General features: G+C 32.6%; 1 protein-coding gene across 1 annotated transcript; it reads left to right on the top strand.

Annotated features, from left to right (window-relative positions):
- Nucleotides 1–2,398: 2,398 nt before the first annotated feature.
- LOC148175055 (endocuticle structural glycoprotein SgAbd-4-like) lies at nt 2,399–3,060 on the top strand. Its single transcript, XM_088037722.1, has 2 exons — nt 2,399–2,493; nt 2,540–3,060. Exons 1-2 carry the CDS (start codon nt 2,482–2,484, stop codon nt 2,927–2,929), a joined length of 402 nt encoding a protein of 133 aa, XP_087893848.1. The 5' UTR covers nt 2,399–2,481; the 3' UTR covers nt 2,930–3,060.
- The last annotated feature ends 10,457 nt before the right edge of the window (nt 3,061–13,517 follow it).

Genomic DNA, 13,517 nt, shown 5'->3' with positions numbered 1-13,517 from the left:
TTTCCCGTCCATCCACATTACACCTAAGAGACTTCTGAAATATACATGCTACAAATTAAACAAGAAGATTTCTCCCGAGGATCGCCAAATTCATGGGAGGTGTGGTCATGTTTTCCAACTCACAAATTTTCGTCTTCTTTTAAATTTGAGTTAATTTCTGCAATTCAACGGCTATGAGGTGTTATTTTCATTTATGATAAACCCACAAGCGACAAAACTTTCACGCAGCATCACACCGAGACGTGTCGAGCGTACAAGTCGTTACGTAATTCCAAAGAAACACAACCCCCTTAAAATAAAATGAACATAAATCGTGGGAAATCAGTGGGGTTCGGGTTTTATCTCGTGAAATTTTAAGTATCAATTTTCGTCCATGTTCAGGACAGACCCCCGATGCGGCACCCCCCAGTGGTAAAGGTATATAAAGTGATAATTATAATGCCTTTCAGACATAGAGGGACGTTTAGTGGACTCATTTACATTTTTTCAATTGTGCTGTTACGAAAATTTATTGTGTTTTAACGGTTTGGTTCAACCGCTAGCATCATCAATCACAGATGTATTTCAAGGTTGAGGTCTTTCGCTTTTATAGGTTGGGCCTTAATTCGATAATTAAGAGAGTAAAATAATTAAATTATAAACTCGTAGTAAATCATAGTGATATTTAAGTATGATATTTTCAGCGGTACAAAAATTGGGTAAATCTCGTTATTATTAATGACGACGAATAAATCTGTCATCATTTGAAGGGAATTGTGACACCTATTCGGATCTGTAATAATGAACTAAATTACCCCCATTCCGTCTGAAATTGAAAGGGTTAAGCCCTTAACTTGTTAAAATGAGGTTTTATGAGGAACAAATGCTCAATTAAATTCGTTTTGTGGACAGACTTGTTCATCTGAAAACGCAAATTGTGATTGTTCAAAGTGTTTCCTTCGTTACCTCAGAATTCCGTAATTTGGCTTTTATTAATCATCAACGAAAATTTTTGGTGTAATGTCCAAAGTTGTTATTTTTTGCCAATATTTTAATTAATTGCTTGTAAAAACTGGTTCTTATGAAGTAATTGAATCAAGTTTTTGTCAGGATGGAAGATGAGAGGAATAAGCTCACTCATTTAGCCCAAATAAGGTCTTGCAGAATAAATTGGAGGCTAAATTGAATTAACTCAGATATGTTAATTTATTAATTAGTTAATGATTTATTTGAAAGCTTATGCACAATATCGTTGATTTATTCTATTTAAATAAACTTTAAACTCTCTTTTTTTATATTTTATTAGATGCTATGAGATCCTTTGCTAATTTATTTATTTGATTTTGTGTTTTTTTTTCTTCTTCAGAACGTCTCAGCTTGTTCAAATTTTGTCACAATTAAATATTTTGAATAAGATAAAATAAAAGTTTTGAAAAAATTAAATATTGAGTCAGGGTTTCTCATTTGATTTATTAACAACAAGATTTCTAACTTGCATAAAAAATCGTTTCCTCTAAAAAACTACACAAACGCATTTCGAAACAAACATGTTCACCAATTGAAAAGTCATTTTGCTACCCACTTCATTACAATGTTTTTTAATTTGAAGGTACATACAACAAGAGAATCATCTAAAAGTTGCAACTGTGGGCTTAGATTTACTGCGCTTCGGTGCGCTTTGAACTTCCCGTTTTTATAAATTATTTACTAGTAAAGCCTCCCATAAATTATTATTATCTATTGATGAAAATATCTTCTCAACAAAGCTGCATTCGTCTTAACTACCAAGATTTATGGGAGACACGATTTATCGGGGGAAAAGCTAGTGAACAATTGCTTTATGTTTTTCATTGAACATTACACCATTAATTGCTCGTGACATTTACTACCAAATTCTTTGCCACCTTTCATTACCCGTCAAAGAAAATAGCAATTTGTTTAATGTCAATGCATAAAAAGAATGACGCATAATTAAGCGTTACTTTTTCGATATACCAGTTAACTACCTTCAAATATTATTTACACTTTTACTTTCGGCTGTTATTAATAGTGTTTATCGTTTTAATCTCATATTATGCTAATCCTCTAATTTGTCTGATTTAACCCACGACGGAAACAAAATTCAAAATTTTGTAATGAAGCTAATTTTGTCTTGTCGGACATAGGAAGCGTCTTCAAATGTCACGAATTAGTAAACCATCCTTGAGCTCCCGAAGAATGTTAAAATTTGTCTGCACACTTGCGGCACACGTCTAATGAAATGTTTGTCACATAAATCGATGATGCAAGAATCTAAATTTTTTTCGTTGCATTCAATTAAATTTTTTAGCCTTGAAATTTGGAGAAGAAGCAACCTTGACAAGAAGATGAGAGTAACATTTTGTAAACACAATATAACTTCTATTACAACACACCAGTTTGAGGAGCCTGTGATTACTATATAAACACGAAGAAGGAGTGTCCACATCAAAGCGAATCTTCACCTCAGTGATAACAGTCAAAATGAAATTTGCTGTGAGTATAAACGAGTTAATCTTTCAATGTTGAGATTTGTTTTCAGATTTTCTTCAGTGCTGCCTTGGCGTGCGCCACCGCCGCCGCTGTTTCTTCCCAGGAACCAATTCCGATTGTTAAACAAGAACAAGAAGTGAATTTTGATGGAACTTATCACTCTTCGTATGAAACTGGAAATGGAATTTCTGCGTCTGAAGAGGGATCTGTGAAAAAGGGCAACACGCCCGACGAGAGCATTGCTGAAATTAGAGGATCTTACTCTTATACTGGTGATGATGGTATCGTGTACACCGTTGAATATATTGCTGATGAAAATGGGTTCCAACCTAAAGGGGCTCATCTTCCTGTAGCTCCTGAAATTCCTGAAGCGATCGCTAGGTCTTTGGAATACAACGCCGCTCATCCGGAGCCTGAGGAGCCAAGTAGGAAATTCTAGATGATTTTGGAAGAGACTGCCTTTTTGTATTCATGTACATATTTAAAATAATAGAAATAAAAATGATAGCACAATTTGAACTGATTGTAATTATACGTTAAAAATGAATTTATAGTTTTGACCTCCACAGTTTATTTTCATGTTTACAAAAATTGTTTTTTAAAGGTCACTCATTTTCACTAGCCCTAATTAATTTAGGAGTCATGTAAAACCACAAACATAAAATTGAAATTAAACTTTTTGAGTTAATTTTTGTTATAAATTACATTTTTTAAAATCAATTCATAACTGTTAAGCTGAAACACGTTTTTGACCATATGAAAGACACCTATAATTTTCACATGTGACTTTATCAGATTTACGCACCTTATACAATTTTGCCTGAAGAACTTCAAATAGGATTTTGTAAGAGACAAATGAATTCAGGTATGGGCCCAACTTTAGAGGCATTTTTTATCCCAAAAACATTGAGAAAAGAATGCAAAATGATAAGATTGCAATAAATAGATAAATTCATGAATTCACTACAATCCAACGAGTTTTAGGCCAGAAATTTTGTAGTTGTGACTACTCTACCACATTTTTTTAAACATTGAATGGTCAATAAATGCAAAAAAGTTTTACTTCAACCCCCAGTGCTCAAATTTATAAATAAGATTGTTTTGCTAACTTTAAAATGTATTTTATAAAAAAAAAAATACCACTTTTTTATTAGCTCACAATTTGTCAAGGTACCGCAATTGTAATTGTAGATTTTTTGTTATGATTTTTTTTTTCGGCTATTGTAAGAAATAAAATTGATAAAATCACATGATGCCAACTTACTTACATGAAAACAGTAATTTATTGTGAGTTCAGTGAAGAAGTAGTGCGTTGCGTCTAAATTGAATTTTGTGCAAACACTAGCTGAGGGATGCTAAAGTTGGAATTAAAGTGAAAGGTAAGTAGGGGAGAGGGGGGCATAGTGGGGTACTTAACATTCAATTAGCCACGCATGTTAAAATAATAAAAATTAACAATTTTTTTTTACTAAATATCATAGACTAATGTATTGCGGATGATTTTTGTTGAACTTTTTTTGATTACCATAAAAAACTTACGACTTGTGAGCATTATTTTAAAAAATGGGATTTGCCCCGCTTTGCCCCGCACATAGGGGTAAAGTGGGGTACCCTATGGGGAAATCAAATTTTTGAATTACTGTGTACCTACTTAGAAAAAGTAACATTTTAAAATTACTTAGGCATCAATGCCAATTGCACATAAATGAGCAGGTTCATCATAATTAGCCACAACATTTGTATGACTAAATTTGAAAAAAACTTGCTCCCTAATTTCGCGAATTTTTTAACGAAAACACTGAATTTCACATTTTGTTTTATAAAACATATAGGTTTTCACATTTTGTTTTATAAAACACACGTGGTTAACTGTCAACTAACAACCAATCAAAACACGCTATTCGACTTTTTTCACGGCGTTTAATTTGAGCAGCAGGAGTGTTACCCCGCTATGCCCCGGTACCCCACTATGCCCCCCTCTCCCCTACATATTAATAATTAGCCCTATTTTTTAGCCGGTTTTTCGATATTCTTTATTAAGACTAATTACAGAAGCTCATTTTCTTTGCGGTGCATATACACTAAATGATTTTAAGAATGAAAGTAGAAACGCAGTGTATTTCTTATCCCATATTTATTAACATATCTCACTTTCAATGGTTCAAGCTAATTTAAAACAAGAGGAAATGACAAGGTGTACTTGTGATGTAGGCAACCCAAAATACGATGAATGCCTTCCTAGTTCATAAACCATTAGCCCCACCAACAGGGCTGCGTTCATAAAAATCACTCTGTGTAAAGTTTGTGTAAAATGTAAATTTGCAAATTTCGACTGTTGAAAAATCAAAGAACTTTTTCTTATGTAAAAAAAAGCGAGAAAAACGATGGCGCAAACCGCATCTCAATATCTGAAATAGTTTCCGAGATATCTATCAAGCACGAATTGTTTCGAACCTTCTTTTTGAACTTTTGACTTGACCCTCTCGCATCAACCCAAAAATTCAAACGATCATAACTCAGTTATTTGTTGACGAAAATTGAAAATTCTCATGTTTTTGGATTCAGCGTAAAATTCTGCGTAAAATGAGACCAAATTTGTTAAGTTTACTTAATAAATAAACGAGGTATTGGCCAAAAACTGTTTTGAAAACATCATTTTAGGGTGATTTTCAATCAATGTTTTCAAAATGAAAATGACGTTTAATAGCATTGAATTATATATCAGTCGAAAGAGGAGCTTAAAATCTATCTACTGGCCAAATTTGAGATCTATAGGACAAATAGTTTGCGAGTTATGGCCAAAAATTAAAAAAAATGAAAAATTTTCATCGTTTGAGTCGCAATTTTTTTTCGCGAAAAATCGATTATCGAATTTTGGGCTTTTAAGCACTTTTTCTAACGTAAAATGAGCCGAGAAAAACGATGGCGCAAACCGCATCTCAATATCTCCAATAGTTTCCGAGATATTTAACTTTGAAAATTGGGAAAAATGAGAAAAAATGAAAATCAACTATCCGAAACTTTGATCGACCATAACTCGGTTATTTGCAGTCGCATCTGAATTTAAATCCCAGATTTGAAATCTGCGTAAAATTCTGCGTACACTGGTGTATAATAACTCAAGTTTACTCTAAAAAATAAGCGAGATATCGGTATGAGAAGTTTGGCCATAGTTTTAGTCATGAATTTTTGCGAAAATTTGCAACTTTCGACTATTGGAAAATCTAAAGACTATTTCTTATGTAAAAAATCGCGAGAAAAACGATGCCGCAAACCGCATTCCAATATCTCAAATAGTTTTCGAGATATCGAGCATGAATTGTTTGGAACCTTCAAAAATTTGGCCATCTGGCGACAACCCAAAATTTCAAACGGCCATAACTCGGTTATTTATTGACAAATTTTAAAAAATTATCATATTTTTGGATTCAGCGTGAAATTCTGCGTAAAATGAGACCAAATTTGTTGAGTTTGTTTAATAAATAAACGAGGTATTGGCCAAAAACTGTTTAGAAAACATCATTTTAGGGTGATTTTAAATCAATGTTTTCAAAATGAAAATGACGTTTAATAGCATTGAATTATAAATCAGTCGAAAGAGGAGCTCGAAATCTATCTACTGGCCAAATTTGAGATCTATAGAACAAATAGTTTGCGAGTTATGGCCAAAAATTTAAAAAAATGAAAAATTTTCATCGTTTGAGTCGCAATTTTTTTTCGCGAAAAATCGACTATCGAATTTTGGGCTTTTAAGCACTTTTTCTAACGTAAAATGCGCCGAGAAAAACGATGGCGCAAACCGCATCGCAATATCTCTAATAGTTTCCGAGATATTTAACTTTGAAAATTGGGAAAAATGAGAAAAAATGAAAATCAACTATCCGAAACTTTGATCGGCCATAACTCGGTTATTTGCAGTCGTATCTGAATTTAAATCCCAGATTTGAAATCCGCGTAAAATTCTGCGTACACTGGTGTATAATAACTCAAGTTTACTCTAAAAAGTAAGCGAGATATCGGTATGAGAAGTTTGGCCATAGTTTTAGTCATGAATTTTTGCGAAAATTTGCAACTTTCGACTATTGGAAAATCTAAAGACTATTTCTTATGTAAAAAATCGCGAGAAAAACGATGCCGCAAACCGCATTCCAATATCTCAAATAGTTTTCGAGATATCGAGCATGAATTGTTTGGAACCTTCAAAAATTTGGCCATCTGGCGACAACCCAAAATTTCAAACGGCCATAACTCGGTTATTTATTGACAAATTTTAAAAAATTATCATATTTTTGGATTCAGCGTGAAATTCTGCGTAAAATGAGACCAAATTTGTTGAGTTTGTTTAATAAATAAACGAGGTATTGGCCAAAAACTGTTTAGAAAACATCATTTTAGGGTGATTTTAAATCAATGTTTTCAAAATGAAAATGACGTTTAATAGCATTGAATTATAAATCAGTCGAAAGAGGAGCTCGAAATCTATCTACTGGCCAAATTTGAGATCTATAGAACAAATAGTTTGCGAGTTATGGCCAAAAATTTAAAAAAATGAAAAATTTTCATCGTTTGAGTCGCAATTTTTTTTCGCGAAAAATCGACTATCGAATTTTGGGCTTTTAAGCACTTTTTCTAACGTAAAATGAGCCGAGAAAAACGATGGCGCAAACCGCATCTCAATATCTATAATAGTTTCCGAGATATTTAACTTTGAAAATTGGGGAAAATGAGAAAAAATGAAAATCAACTATCCGAAACTTTGATCGACCATAACTCGGTTATTTGCAGTCGTATCTGAATTTAAATCCCAGATTTGAAATCTGCGTAAAATTCTGCGTACACTGGTGTATAATAACTCAAGTTTACTCTAAAAAGTAAGCGAGATATCGGTATGAGAAGTTTGGCCATAGTTTTAGTCATGAATTTTTGCGAAAATTTGCAACTTTCGACTATTGGAAAATCTAAAGACTATTTCTTATGTAAAAAATCGCGAGAAAAGCGATGCCGCAAACCGCATTCCAATATCTCAAATAGTTTTCGAGATATCGAGCATGAATTGTTTGGAACCTTCAAAAATTTGGCCATCTGGCGACAACCCAAAATTTCAAACGGCCATAACTCGGTTATTTATTGACAAATTTTAAAAAATTATCATATTTTTGGATTCAGCGTGAAATTCTGCGTAAAATGAGACCAAATTTGTTGAGTTTGTTTAATAAATAAACGAGGTATTGGCCAAAAACTGTTTAGAAAACATCATTTTAGGGTGATTTTAAATCAATGTTTTCAAAATGAAAATGACGTTTAATAGCATTGAATTATAAATCAGTCGAAAGAGGAGCTCGAAATCTATCTACTGGCCAAATTTGAGATCTATAGAACAAATAGTTTGCGAGTTATGGCCAAAAATTTAAAAAAATGAAAAATTTTCATCGTTTGAGTCGCAATTTTTTTTCGCGAAAAATCGACTATCGAATTTTGGGCTTTTAAGCACTTTTTCTAACGTAAAATGAGCCGAGAAAAACGATGGCGCAAACCGCATCTCAATATCTATAATAGTTTCCGAGATATTTAACTTTGAAAATTGGGGAAAATGAGAAAAAATGAAAATCAACTATCCGAAATTTTGATCGACCATAACTCGGTTATTTGCAGTCGTATCTGAATTTAAATCCCAGATTTGAAATCTGCGTAAAATTCTGCGTACACTGGTGTATAATAACTCAAGTTTACTCTAAAAAGTAAGCGAGATATCGGTATGAGAAGTTTGGCCATAGTTTTAGTCATGAATTTTTGCGAAAATTTGCAACTTTCGACTATTGGAAAATCTAAAGACTATTTCTTATGTAAAAAATCGCGAGAAAAGCGATGCCGCAAACCGCATTCCAATATCTCAAATAGTTTTCGAGATATCGAGCATGAATTGTTTGGAACCTTCAAAAATTTGGCCATCTGGCGACAACCCAAAATTTCAAACGGCCATAACTCGGTTATTTATTGACAAATTTTAAAAAATTATCATATTTTTGGATTCAGCGTGAAATTCTGCGTAAAATGAGACCAAATTTGTTGAGTTTGTTTAATAAATAAACGAGGTATTGGCCAAAAACTGTTTAGAAAACATCATTTTAGGGTGATTTTCAATCAATGTTTTCAAAATGAAAATGACGTTTAATGGCATTGAATTATAAATCAGTCGAAAGAGGAGCTCGAAATCTATCTACTGGCCAAATTTGAGATCTATAGAACAAATAGTTTGCGAGTTATGGCCAAAAATTTAAAAAAATGAAAAATTTTCATCGTTTGAGTCGCAATTTTTTTTCGCGAAAAATCGACTATCGAATTTTGGGCTTTTAAGCACTTTTTCTAACGTAAAATGAGAAGAGAAAAACGATGGCGCAAACCGCATCTCAATATCTCTAATAGTTTCCGAGATATTTAACTTTGAAAATTGGGGAAAATGAGAAAAAATGAAAATCAACTATCCGAAACTTTGATCGACCATAACTCGGTTATTTGCAGTCGTATCTGAATTTAAATCCCAGATTTGAAATCTGCGTAAAATTCTGCGTACACTGGTGTATAATAACTCAAGTTTACTCAAAAAAATAAGCGAGATATCGGTATGAGAAGTTTGGCCATAGTTTTAGTCATGAATTTTTGCGAAAATTTGCAACTTTCGACTATTGGAAAATCTAAAGACTATTTCTTATGTAAAAAATCGCGAGAAAAACGATGCCGCAAACCGCATTCCAATATCTCAAATAGTTTTCGAGATATCGAGCATGAATTGTTTGGAACCTTCAAAAATTTGGCCATCTGGCGACAACCCAAAATTTCAAACGGCCATAACTCGGTTATTTATTGACAAATTTTAAAAAATTATCATATTTTTGGATTCAGCGTGAAATTCTGCGTAAAATGAGACCAAATTTGTTGAGTTTGTTTAATAAATAAACGAGGTATTGGCCAAAAACTGTTTAGAAAACATCATTTTAGGGTGATTTTAAATCAATGTTTTCAAAATGAAAATGACGTTTAATAGCATTGAATTATAAATCAGTCGAAAGAGGAGCTCGAAATCTATCTACTGGCCAAATTTGAGATCTATAGAACAAATAGTTTGCGAGTTATGGCCAAAAATTTAAAAAAATGAAAAATTTTCATCGTTTGAGTCGCAATTTTTTTTCGCGAAAAATCGACTATCGAATTTTGGGCTTTTAAGCACTTTTTCTAACGTAAAATGCGCCGAGAAAAACGATGGCGCAAACCGCATCTCAATATCTCTAATAGTTTCCGAGATATTTAACTTTGAAAATTGGGAAAAATGAGAAAAAATGAAAATCAACTATCCGAAACTTTGATCGACCATAACTCGGTTATTTGCAGTCGTATCTGAATTTAAATCCCAGATTTGAAATCTGCGTAAAATTCTGCGTAAACTGGTGTATAATAACTCAAGTTTACTCTAAAAAATAAGCGAGATATCGGTATGAGAAGTTTGGCCATAGTTTTAGTCATGAATTTTTGCAAAAATTTGCAACTTTCGACTATTGGAAAATCTAAAGACTATTTCTTATGTAAAAAATCGCGAGAAAAACGATGCCGCAAACCGCATTCCAATATCTCAAATAGTTTTCGAGATATCGAGCATGAATTGTTTGGAACCTTCAAAAATTTGGCCATCTGGCGACAACCCAAAATTTCAAACGGTTATAACTCGGTTATTTATTGACAAATTTTAAAAAATTATCATATTTTTGGATTCAGCGTGAAATTCTGCGTAAAATGAGACCAAATTTGTTGAGTTTGTTTAATAAATAAACGAGGTATTGGCCAAAAACTGTTTAGAAAACATCATTTTAGGGTGATTTTCAATCAATGTTTTCAAAATGAAAATGACGTTTAATAGCATTGAATTATAAATCAGTCGAAAGAGGAGCTCGAAATCTATCTACTGGCCAAATTTGAGATCTATAGAACAAATAGTTTGCGAGTTATGGCCAAAAATTTAAAAAAATGAAAAATTTTCATCGTTTGAGTCGCAATTTTTTTTCACGAAAATTCGACTATCGAATTTTGGGCTTTTAAGCACTTTTTCTAACGTAAAATGAGCCGAGAAAAACGATGGCGCAAACCGCATCTCAATATCTCTAATAGTTTCCGAGATATTTAACTTTGAAAATTGGGAAAAATGAGAAAAAATGAAAATCAACTATCCGAAACTTTGATCGACCATAACTCGGTTATTTGCAGTCGTATCTGAATTTAAATCCCAGATTTGAAATCTGCGTAAAATTCTGCGTACACTGGTGTATAATAACTCAAGTTTACTCAAAAAAATAAGCGAGATATCGGTATGAGAAGTTTGGCCATAGTTTTAGTCATGAATTTTTGCGAAAATTTGCAACTTTCGACTATTGGAAAATCTAAAGACTATTTCTTATGTAAAAAATCGCGAGAAAAACGATGCCGTAAACCGCATTCCAATATCTCAAATAGTTTTCGAGATATCGAGCATGAATTGTTTGGAACCTTCAAAAATTTGGCCATCTGGCGACAACCCAAAATTTCAAACGGCCATAACTCGGTTATTTATTGACAAATTTTAAAAAATTATCATATTTTTGGATTCAGCGTGAAATTCTGCGTAAAATAAGACCAAATTTGTTGAGTTTGTTTAATAAATAAACGAGGTATTGGCCAAAAACTGTTTAGAAAACATCATTTTAGGGTGATTTTCAATCAATGTTTTCAAAATGAAAATGACGTTTAATAGCATTGAATTATAAATCAGTCGAAAGAGGAGCTCGAAATCTATCTACTGGCCAAATTTGAGATCTATAGAACAAATAGTTTGCGAGTTATGGCCAAAAATTTAAAAAAATGAAAAATTTTCATCGTTTGAGTCGCAATTTTTTTTCGCGAAAAATCGACTATCGAATTTTGGGCTTTTAAGCACTTTTTCTAACGTAAAATGCGCCGAGAAAAACGATGGCGCAAACCGCATCGCAATATCTCCAATAGTTTCCGAGATATTTAACTTTGAAAATTGGGAAAAATGAGAAAAAATGAAAATCAACTATCCGAAACTTTGATCGGCCATAACTCGGTTATTTGCAGTCGTATCTGAATTTAAATCCCAGATTTGAAATCCGCGTAAAATTCTGCGTACACTGGTGTATAATAACTCAAGTTTACTCTAAAAAATAAGCGAGATATCGGTATGAGAAGTTTGGCCATAGTTTTAGTCATGAATTTTTGCAAAAATTTGCAACTTTCGACTATTGGAAAATCTAAAGACTATTTCTTATGTAAAAAATCGCGAGAAAAACGATGCCGCAAACCGCATTCCAATATCTCAAATAGTTTTCGAGATATCGAGCATGAATTGTTTGGAACCTTCAAAAATTTGGCCATCTGGCGACAACCCAAAATTTCAAACGGTTATAACTCGGTTATTTATTGACAAATTTTAAAAAATTATCATATTTTTGGATTCAGCGTGAAATTCTGCGTAAAATGAGACCAAATTTGTTGAGTTTGTTTAATAAATAAACGAGGTATTGGCCAAAAACTGTTTAGAAAACATCATTTTAGGGTGATTTTCAATCAATGTTTTCAAAATGAAAATGACGTTTAATAGCATTGAATTATAAATCAGTCGAAAGAGGAGCTCGAAATCTATCTACTGGCCAAATTTGAGATCTATAGAACAAATAGTTTGCGAGTTATGGCCAAAAATTTAAAAAAATGAAAAATTTTCATCGTTTGAGTCGCAATTTTTTTTCACGAAAATTCGACTATCGAATTTTGGGCTTTTAAGCACTTTTTCTAACGTAAAATGAGCCGAGAAAAACGATGGCGCAAACCGCATCTCAATATCTCTAATAGTTTCCGAGATATTTAACTTTGAAAATTGGGAAAAATGAGAAAAAATGAAAATCAACTATCCGAAACTTTGATCGACCATAACTCGGTTATTTGCAGTCGTATCTGAATTTAAATCCCAGATTTGAAATCTGCGTAAAATTCTGCGTACACTGGTGTATAATAACTCAAGTTTACTCAAAAAAATAAGCGAGATATCGGTATGAGAAGTTTGGCCATAGTTTTAGTCATGAATTTTTGCGAAAATTTGCAACTTTCGACTATTGGAAAATCTAAAGACTATTTCTTATGTAAAAAATCGCGAGAAAAACGATGCCGTAAACCGCATTCCAATATCTCAAATAGTTTTCGAGATATCGAGCATGAATTGTTTGGAACCTTCAAAAATTTGGCCATCTGGCGACAACCCAAAATTTCAAACGGCCATAACTCGGTTATTTATTGACAAATTTTAAAAAATTATCATATTTTTGGATTCAGCGTGAAATTCTGCGTAAAATAAGACCAAATTTGTTGAGTTTGTTTAATAAATAAACGAGGTATTGGCCAAAAACTGTTTAGAAAACATCATTTTAGGGTGATTTTCAATCAATGTTTTCAAAATGAAAATGACGTTTAATAGCATTGAATTATAAATCAGTCGAAAGAGGAGCTCGAAATCTATCTACTGGCCAAATTTGAGATCTATAGAACAAATAGTTTGCGAGTTATGGCCAAAAATTTAAAAAAATGAAAAATTTTCATCGTTTGAGTCGCAATTTTTTTTCGCGAAAAATCGACTATCGAATTTTGGGCTTTTAAGCACTTTTTCTAACGTAAAATGAGCCGAGAAAAACGATGGCGCAAACCGCATCTCAATATCTCTAATAGTTTCCGAGATATTTAACTTTGAAAATTGGGGAAAATGAGAAAAAATGAAAATCAACTATCCGAAACTTTGATCGACCATAACTCGGTTATTTGCAGTCGTATCTGAATTTAAATCCCAGATTTGAAATCTGCGTAAAATTCTGCGTAAACTGGTGTATAATAACTCAAGTTTACTCTAAAAAATAAGCGAGATATCGGTATGAGAAGTTTGGCCATAGTTTTAGTCATGAATTTTTGCAAAAATTTGCAACTTTCGACTATTGGAAAAT

Source organism: Gnatocerus cornutus, chromosome 5 (genome assembly GCF_029298725.1).
Source record: "Gnatocerus cornutus isolate USDA-ARS CGAHR chromosome 5, icGnaCorn1.1, whole genome shotgun sequence".
Lineage (NCBI taxonomy): Eukaryota > Metazoa > Arthropoda > Insecta > Coleoptera > Tenebrionidae > Gnatocerus > Gnatocerus cornutus.
The sequence above is the reverse complement of the archived record's forward strand: the minus strand, read 5'-3'. Positions and strand labels throughout refer to the sequence as shown.